This window comes from Lycium barbarum, chromosome 9 (assembly GCF_019175385.1).
Source record: "Lycium barbarum isolate Lr01 chromosome 9, ASM1917538v2, whole genome shotgun sequence".
In the NCBI taxonomy this organism is placed as follows: Eukaryota; Viridiplantae; Streptophyta; class Magnoliopsida; order Solanales; family Solanaceae; genus Lycium; species Lycium barbarum.
Window position 1 is genome coordinate 30,750,509 of NC_083345.1, and position 10,079 is coordinate 30,760,587.

The 10,079-nt window shown below is 34.7% G+C and overlaps 1 protein-coding gene across 11 annotated transcripts; it reads left to right on the forward strand.

Moving 5' to 3' along the window:
- The first annotated feature begins 2,693 nt into the window (after nt 1-2,693).
- Nucleotides 2,694-9,340, forward strand: LOC132610992 (uncharacterized). Of its 11 annotated transcripts, none has more exons than XM_060325395.1 (8): nt 2,696-3,010; nt 3,122-3,179; nt 4,850-5,146; nt 5,250-5,298; nt 5,391-5,485; nt 6,040-6,164; nt 8,198-8,261; nt 8,843-9,340. In XM_060325395.1, the coding sequence occupies exons 1-7, from the start codon at nt 2,883-2,885 to the stop codon at nt 8,256-8,258; spliced, it is 813 nt and encodes a 270-aa protein (XP_060181378.1). In that variant the 5' UTR covers nt 2,696-2,882; the 3' UTR covers nt 8,259-8,261; nt 8,843-9,340. The 11 variants fall into 11 exon arrangements, with proteins under 11 accessions (XP_060181384.1, XP_060181382.1, XP_060181383.1 ...); XM_060325393.1 differs by having other exon boundaries at nt 8,940-9,340; XM_060325394.1 differs by having other exon boundaries at nt 8,965-9,340.
- Nucleotides 9,341-10,079: the final 739 nt, after the last annotated feature.

Genomic DNA, 10,079 nt, shown 5'->3' on the forward strand with positions numbered 1-10,079 from the left:
CTCTGTCTCTACAACATATCATCGCTTCACTTTCACCAAAGTAACATTCATGATCTACTGCTTCAGAACCCTTTTCCTCCATAAGGATATCACTTGGTCCTCTATTAATGGATGAGCTTTGTCCATATACATAGATATTTCCATTTTTATGCAACAGAGCAGTCGGAAGAACAAATGTATTATGGAGTTTGGTCTAAAATGTTTAGATGTTTTAACTCTTCAGTTTTCATACGTTGCTATATATTTGTTGGTCTACATGTAATTTGAAACGTTTTGGGCATCATTTCCTGGTTATTGTTGTTTCACACGTTATAACTTTTAGTGAGGAGTATTGGAGAGAATTTTAAAAGTTACGACTTCTGGTTTTTTGACGAAGGCAGGCATATATGGGAAGAGACTTAAAGAAGTGGCGTTTGACAATGTTTGGGAAAAAACAAATCGACGTTTGATTTTTTTTTATAGGTGGGACACTTTTTTTAATTCTTCAAAATTAAAAAAAGGCAAAATTCTAATAAAAAAGATAAATATTAATGCTGACCTTAGAGAGTACGTGTCATATCACCCGATCTTTATCCTTGCTTTATATATTTATATAGACATAGAATTCATAAATTATCAATCAATAAATAAAAAATAAAATTCATCGTGAAGAATGTTTTATTGCTGTTTTACATTCATAGATATTTTAAGCTTTTTTTGACTTGATTTTTCTTAGGCATTAATTTCAGAAGAGATAAATCTTGACCACACCATTAGGCGATAATAATATCCTTGAAATGAGTTGAGAATCATTATTCTCAGGTTTGAATCTCAACAATGATAACAACATCAGGTAATTTTTCCATCTACTCACGCAAGATTGACAGAATTATTCGTTACCTATATTAACGGGAAGATAAAATATATCACATGAGGTTTGCACAAGTTTATCACTTGAGATGTACTCTCTCCGTTTCATAATAAGTGTCACCTTAGCCAAATTTTTTTGTTCATAATAAGTGTCACCTTAGAAAATCAAGACATAAATTGACTAGATTTTTCCAATTATCTAAATGATGATTGGAAAAGCCACATAGTTATTTGGTATTGCTGGATTCCCAATATCAAAAAGTTTACTTCTTGTGCATGCTCTAATCAAAAGGGAAAAGTAATTTATTTTTGTTATATAGAGGTGATTTCGTAAACTTCATACTGCATTATTAATTTCTTAATATGCGTATTTTTAATTAATATAATACTTATTATGAGACGGGGAGAGTATTGGTTATCGTCCTCAAACCAAAGGGACGAGGGAAAAGGCTCGAGTAAGCATTCTTCGAAAGGGAAAATATCTAAAAAAGTGTCGGCGAGGAGTCCATCCCTTCCGTTCTTATAATAAAAAAAAGTCATAAGGGAAAATAGGTGAACGCTACGATTATAAAAAGAAGAAGATATTTTCGTAACTAATGCCCACAGTTTGTACTACAAACACTAGGTTGTGAATTTATTTTTATTTTTATTCGGGATAGTGAGTAGTATTAAGTTGACACAACCTTTAAAAATTATCGCTGTTGACATTTGGAGTGTGTTTAGTACGGAGGAAAATATTTTCCATTTTTTTTTATATTTGGTTGGTCAAAATGTCTTGAAAAATATTTTCTCTTGGAAAATAAATTTCTTGAAAATGAGAAAAATGACTTTCTTAATGGAAGTAGGCAAAACAAGTTTCACAAATAACATTGAAAGTTCATTGTCTCCTCCCCACCCACCCACGCAACACCCCCAACCCACCTCTCAACCCTATCTCTCAACTTTGCAAAATCAAGCACTTTATGAAAATAGTAACTTTCAAAAATAGCAACTTTACAAAAGCAATCACTTTACAAAAGTAGCAGCTTTTTTAAAAAATTACTTGTGAAAAGTAGCTACTATTCAAAAATAGTTGTTTTGCAAAAGTAGTCACTTTTAGAAAATGGGCTACTTTGTGAAAGTAATACTTTTTAAAATAGTCACTTTTTAGAAGTGGCCAATTTCATAAATAGTCATTTTGTGAAAGTAATTACTTTTAAAAATTAACTACTTTGCAAAAGAAATCATTTTTTAAAATAGACTCTTTGTGAAAGTATTAAAATAACTATTTTTGCAATGTACCCTTTCTAAAATGGTTGCCGCTTTTGTAAAGTAGCTATTTTTAAAAAAGTGACACAAAAATGTCTACTTTTGTAAAATGACCATTTTTTTAAAAAATGACAAAAAAGTTATTATTTTTGCAAATTTGCATTTTCGGTCATCTTGCAAGAACTACATTTTTTCAAAAATATCCATTTTTATGTCATTTTTCAAAAAATGACTAATTTAAAAAAATAGCAAGTAGTCATTTTTTTGGTTGTTTCGAAAAAGGGTCACTTGCAAATGTATGTACATATTTTTTGGGGGTTGGGGGTGGGGGGTAGGAGGTGAGAGGTAGTGAGTTGGGGGTTGAAGGTGTGTGTGATTAGGGAGTTGGATTGGTATTTTCATCAAACCAAACATTAGAAATGTTTTCCCCATCCAATCAAATAAAAGAAAATAAGTAGAAAAATCACTTGTTTTTCAAGAAATTATTTTCTAGGAAAAACATTTTCCATCCTACCAAACACACCCTTAACTCATTGCCAAAGTATTTTCTTACAATAGAAACAACATACTCGGTGTAATCAATTAAGTGGTGGTGTAGCAAGATAAAGTATACGACACACGTTACCCTATAGCGCTTTCTTCCATGAGAAAAAAAAAGACAATAACGGAAAGAGGGAAATATATTGGAAAATGCCAAAACTCGAAGATAACCAGGGCGCTAAAATGCTAATTTGAATTCGCAATACCCAAACCAGGTCGATAGAGCTTCTCGTCAATATTGTGCGATGAAAGAAGAAGGAGAAGGGGAAACGATCATTGAAACTCTCTCAGATACTCTAGATTCCTCTTTCAAATTCCATCTTGTTACTGATATTTTAGGTTTCGTCCTCTTTATGCACCAGCAAATCCCTTCGTAAGTACTATAACATTTGTCTATGTTTTACTAATTTCATTTTTTTTTGTTTGTTTGTTGTTTGCTCTAATTGATCGTATTTATGTTGTTTTGTTTGTTGGATTGCCGCAGCTTACTGCAGGATCTCACTCTAGAATTTGATGAATTGAACACTGAATTCGCTGAATTGGTGAGTCAACGAACTTTCTGCTAATGTAATTGGGCAATTTAACTTTTGCTACTCTCTCCGTCTCAAATTATCCGTCGTGTTTCTCTCTTACCCGTCCCTTAAGAAAATATTAATTAGGAGAGATTTTAACTATTTACCTTTGTTTATGTCTTAAAATATAATCTCTCTTCATTTAATATTTACTTTATTTATGTATCATCTCCCTATAATTGAGGTGTTTGTAGTCTTTAAGAACAATTACTACTACTAATGGTAAAATGAGAAAATAATAATAAATTTTGTCGTGAACTTCTAAAATGACAAATAATTTGAGACGACTATTTTTAGAAAGCACGACAGATAATTTGAGACGGAAGGAGTGACATATGTAGGAGGTTTTATCATTTTATATGGCTCATCTACTCTAAAGTATGCTGCCTTATTTTAAAAAATAGTCAGAAGGCTACTCTGTTGGGATGATTGTTACATATTGTTTCATAATTTATCGTTTTATATTGTATTGTGTTGTATTATATCGTACTATATTGGTTTGATGAATACAATGTTTGGATAGATTGGATCGTCGTTACATACAAAGGCGTATCTAGAACTCTAGCTAGGGGTTCAGTTGAACCCTAACTTTCGGTGTGAAGCATAAATTAATGTGTAAAAAATTTACTAAAATTGTAATAACAGGAGATATGAACCCATGACTTTAAAAATATAATAGGTTCAATGCTAAGAATCTTAAGATTGAACCCATAGAGTTTAAATCCTGAATCCGCCTTTGGTTACTTAATGTCACACATCAGCACTTTGAAGCATAAAGCTACAAGAAAAGTAGGGTATGGGTAGAGCTAATATAAAAAGGTAGGGTAAAGGATAAACTAGGATTATAGATAATAAGCAAAGACAAAATGAGTTTTTTTTTTTTTAATTTGTTTTTTAGGATAATGACGTGAGCACAACAAATTGATCGTTACACAAAATGAGACTTTTCGTCATTACGATATAATAAAATTTAAGTAACAATCAAAATAAACATTGTATTTAAATTAATAACACAATACAAGTAACAACCATCCAAACAAAGTAAGCCACCTTGCTGTTTATGGAGTGGGATTTTGATAATCAAAGTTCCATATTAAAGTTACGGTAAGATGATGTAGTAAATCAAAAACAAAATTAGCTTATATCTTCTTTTGATAAAACAAAACCAACCTTAACAACTTATCGTAAATTTTGAATATGAACAAATATGGTGTTTGATACTAAAGATGTGTGTATTACAAACACACATATGTTTTTGTCTTATGAATTAGCCAGTTTGCTTTTATATAATGTGGCTAGCTGTGAAAGTTGTAAGGTACATATACGGAATGCTCTGGCTTTCTGAAACTCTACATCACCCTTAATCAAGAAATATTGTAAATATCTTTTGTTGGTTAGATACTTTGTTTTTCTCAGTGAGTGTTTAGAGCTCTAATTCTGTTTGTGTATAATGTTAGGTTTCAGGTTATATTATATCATAGAGTATTTTCTACAGAACTCTTCTAAAACTCCAATTGTTAAGGAAAGAGATTGTTCCTTGCTTTCAAGCCATTATTCTTTTTTTAAGCATCCTTTGCAGTACTCATATCTCTTTAGTCTTTGCACTCTGAGTCTGTGACCTTGTTCTGACTTTCTTCTAGGAGACAGCTATTGTACAAGCAGAGACGTGCTCTTTACGTAAAAAGCATGCTTCCAGGAAGAGGGAGGTGAGGATGGGAATAAGGAAACTGGACAAGTTAATGAACACTATATCCAGTCTCAGGACTGCTCTTCAATTAATGATCACAGAATTTCCTGCTATTCAAAGGGTTGTTCTGATTCTTGGGCCTAGTCCTTTGCGCCCTCTACATGTGTATGAACTCAACTTTTCGAGTGAAACGGCAGCCTCTATAGGAGATTTTATTAGGAATCGAATTGTGGAATTACTTTCAAAGAAGGTTTCTCCTTTGTTTATTTATGTTCAATTCCTAGTTTCTCTCTCTGTGCATATATCTGTAGGTATCAAGTGTGCATGAATATGGGGTTTCTGTTTTTACACAGGCAATTCGGGTCTTAGTTTCAAAGGGTGCAGGATCTGGCTCCTCTGCTGGTATTCTGTTGGCAATTACTATCCATTACATATATTATTATATGCATAATATAATTTCTGGGCATTCAGGGCTAATTCTCGCATCCTTTTAGGTCCTACCAAGTTGTTCCTCTTCGTTCAAGCTCCTTCGTCAATTAACTTGCATCTGCATTTTCTTCCAAAGAGGGATTTCAGGTACAGCAAAAAGGTAAATTCCCATAGGCTGCCTGTATGATTCTAAATTATCTCAGTTCGGTTCTTTGGATGCATATTCTCCTGGTAAGCATTCTTATGGCAATTAATATGTTTATGATTATTAGCTGGTCCAGCTGTGCTAGTCAGTTATTTATTGTCATCACTCATCAAGCTTCTGTAATATCGATATGATGAGAATGAAATCTTTCCTAAGCTGATTCTTTACGTAGAAGTTCCCTCCTGTATCTCACCTTCTTTTCATAATTTTCTTTGCCTAGCAATGATAATGCTGGTTGATTGGTTTTACGTCCCTTCTCGTCCTCACTTCATCTCGTTTGTATGCATCTCGCAAAATTTGAATCAGTAGCTGGACAAAGGTCTGATTTAAGTCAGAGGATCGACCTTGAAGCTCCTAGTAACTCTTAATAAATGCTAATCATCCTTGGAGAGTTCATCATGATCTCTAATTCACTCTCCAGAGCCTTATAATTAAGAGCATCTCAATATTAATCTCTCTTACTTCTATAAATGTTCTGCCTCACAAGCAGTTTGCGTGTTATGGTGCAGATAGTTCCTTTCAAAGTGCGGTTTAGTTGTAGAGCCAAAAATCTTGAAAGAGAAGCGTGTGCTGATGATACTCACACTGCTAAAGCAATCACATCGCATAGTTCTAATGTCGATGATGTTATCTGGTACTTTCCATTTTCAAGCTATGATAACTCGATATCTTTTATCCTTTTTTTATATTGGCTATGACGATAAATCTTTTCTTAGTCTATCTTGCCATTGACATTGCTAGACAGAAATCTGCCTACAAAAAGGAAAAGCGAATTCAACCTTTTGTTCAATATGTTTTATGCTTTGATAAATGGGGAAAGAGTTTCCTCAACCCTCAATGCTAAGATTTCAGTTTCACTGTTTGCTGTGCAGATTATCAGTGGCATCAAAATCTAGTAAATCAAAGAACTTATGATGGTTCTTATCTTGCCTCTAACTAAAATGTTAGTTAAATTGTTTACGTGGAATCTTATAGTCTTGCAATGTTTAGCTTTCAACATAAAATACTTTATTTGTCCTCTTAATGCGTTTTTTCCCAAGTTTTGGCATCCTGGAACATTACTTCTGTTCGCCGACATAGGATGAGAAAGTATGAGAAAAGAAATGCGCTTATTTATTAAGTTGAGCGCTATTTGATTTGTGAACCTTCAAATTAGTGATAACTATGTCTAACATTTTAACTTCTTTTTACCTGCATCACTGAGATGAGATTTGTGTTTCCTATTCCCTCTGGCTAGATAATGGCAGTCATGGTATGTAGTGGTTAAAATATCCTGTCTAAAGGCCTAAGAGAGACACAGATGGAGGCTATGATCAGTCTCGACCAAGTCACTCGCATAGTATATAAGGTCATAGCGATGTGATAATTTTTACACTATAGATTGATTTTCCTATTAGCAGTGGCTCCAGGTGCATGTCGGATCCTCCAAAAATAGCATTTTCGGAGGATTTGACACGGGCACAACGTCATTTTTGGAGAGTTCGAGCAAACATAGGCTGCATAACTTTATTCCGTAACCGAACGACCCTAAGGTTTAGAGGCTATTCCTTAAATGCACAAAATCCTTCTCTACTCCATCTAAAGCTCTCTTATTTCTCTCTCCATAGGTCCACATAAGTGCTAGGAGCAACATTTTCTTCCTTTCCGTCTTTTAAAGTCCAACTAAATATTGTTTCTTTCCAAATCATTTCAGAACCTACAACAGGCAAGACACTATCTGGCAATGTAAGAGGAGGTGATTGACATCTTCTCCTAAGTTTCTACACATGAAACACCACCTGACACAAGTAATCTTCCTCTTCCTCAAGTCCTTTGAGGTCAAGATCACCCCCTTCGCAGCCAACCAAGCGGAAAAACACTGTTCCTCGATACCCTAGGGTTCTATACTGAAATATGTGGAAAAGCTGACACCCCTAAACAGAAGCTTCTCATAATAGGACTTAATAGAAAAGACGGCGTTATTCCCACCCGTCATCTCCGTACATGGTTATCCGGCATAGTGCTTTGGTTGTGAAGCAATTCAACCAAACGTTGAAACTTTGCATACTCCAATCTTGCAGTCCTCCTAAACCTCAAATTCCAATGCACTACTCCACCTTGCAGACTCAGTAGTCGTTGGACTGACATCCTTTTTTGGCATGAGATTCTTACATGTTTGGAAATGTGATTCTGAAAATGTTCTTCCCGCTCCATTGGGTAGCGCTCAGCTGTAGCAATTCTTTTCTGAATCAGCATTAAATATTCCTCTTCCTGAGATAATATATTGACTAATGATGCTTTCTGGTGCCATCTTTATGGTTTTGGTTTGGATTAATTCGTGACTCAAATGTCATAAGCTGTCCGGTCTTCCTACATTAAACCAGTAGATGAAATTAAGCATTCCTTTTTTTTGTTTCCTGATTCCTATATAAAGTTTTGTCAATACATTTCCGAACAACTGGGGACCCTTAAAAGTGTCCATGTAATTATCAGTTAGATCAGGGCAGCAGCTGCAATGACTTTTTATATGCGTAGTTGGTTTTCCATGTTATGTTATTTCTACCTCGGATTTAAGACCAAAAATAATCTTGAGACAAAGGGCATTACTGAGAATAGAGTACTGTATTGTTACATTGGCAGGGTCCACATGTGCTGTTCTTAATGGTATTAGCTTCAATGACTTGTCAGGTTTCAGTGTCGGCATATAGTCAAGGGCATGGCTTCCAGGGCATCCCTAACTGAAGAGTGAGAGGTTAGCTTCATCGCACATGTAGTCTTAACTTGTAGTTGCATAATGTTGATATTGACATCGACCATATGGCTTTTCCTTAATTCCTTTTCCCCTAGTTTGAGTGTACTGGTATTGGCCTATGTTTACAAGTGAATCTAACTGGTTGAAGTGATTGTTTCTGGAGTCACACCTTCAGTTTATTGAATTGGTGGGCTCTTCACTAGAATTGTAAAGTTCATTACTCCTTTTCAAATAAAATTGGATTTAACAGTAGTAACTAGTCTAGCTCAAATTGAGGACGATATATGTATTAGTTGTATTACTACCAGCAATTCCCGAATAGTGTTGACATATTTCACAGGTAATGCCAGCAAGAATTTCACCCTAATGTGCCAGAAAATTAGGGAGGGCAAACGGGGCGGGTGCTATGGGAGATTTGCATAAATACGATACTTCTGTGTTGCTATTTGATTTTTGTCCCCGCTTATGGACTCTGTGCGAAACTGACCTTTTAGGTTTAATGAAAAGAATTTGGACTAAAATATCCTCCAACCTCTCCTTGCATTCTCCAAAAGCTAACGTTAATGCATGCTTTTGTCCAGAGACCTTTTTAAGTTGGAAAAGTGAATGACACAGTTGGCTTGAGCTTCCTTCATCTGTTGCATTGCCCACTTCTTATCATTCTCTGCTTAAACGTAGGAAAAAAATGATTAAAGCTTAACAGGTACAGCATCAAGGGGCCAAAGTCCAATTTTCTGGATCGTTGCTGTCCTAAACAAAGACAGGTGAAGAACTCCTCGGGAAACATGAGCATCAGATTCACTAGGCTGTTCGACTATCATGGTTCCAAAAAGGATTAAAGCTTCACTAAATGTTTGCAACATATTAAATCACATTTAAAGAAATTTGGCACGTACAGTCATAAACTCACAATAGGTGAGGCCCTTTAAGTTGTATGACTTGGAGTAATCTTCACTCTACATTTCTTGTTAAGTTGTTTACAAGTCATGCCATATTGGTATGGCGTGGTACCATGCCTATCTTGTTCAATTGTTTACTAGTTATGATGAATTGATATGACTAGTACTATTTTCATTCTATTCTATGTTGATTATTAGAAGTGAAGAGGTAAATGTCATTACAGCACTTTAATGATTTGGCACAACTAACTGGCCATTTGGTTTGATGATGTCTGAACAAACTTATGAGAAAAACTAGAGAAGCTATATTTTGAAATCCACCACTTCGTCTTGATACGATGAAGTGTGAATAGCTAGACAACTTGTTCTTTTCGTTGAGAAAATAACATTTGTATTAAAAATCTCGGCACAACGATTGTGCTGGGAATCATATACAACTTCCAAAAAGGTAGCCAAAACAGTCCTTGCTCTTCTCACAAGGAATATATCATGTCTAGTATGGATTCTACATCATTTACATAATTTTCTTTATATCAAAACTTAACAAGCAAAAAAAATTCATCTTTAGCTTCTAGATGATATTTTTGTTTCCTTCAAAACACCTGGATTCCTTTCCTCTCAAACTATCCACCAAATACAGGTTGGGATGAGATTCCACTATTTCTTTTGTCTGACATTATCTCCTTGATTGTGCCAACATCTAGTAGGTTAGATGTAGTTTTTGGGAGTAAATATCTTAAGAGGTCACCCAACCATGAGGAGTTATGCAGTAAAGTCATTCAACTTTATTTTGTATCAATAAAATCACTCTTAACTTAGAGCTTTTCTCTTATAAAATCACTCGGTGAGGTTTCTTTGCTCGCGAATCATGTCAGATTTAAGTATTTGATCTAGCAGTTCAATCTTCTTCCTTGTCAGG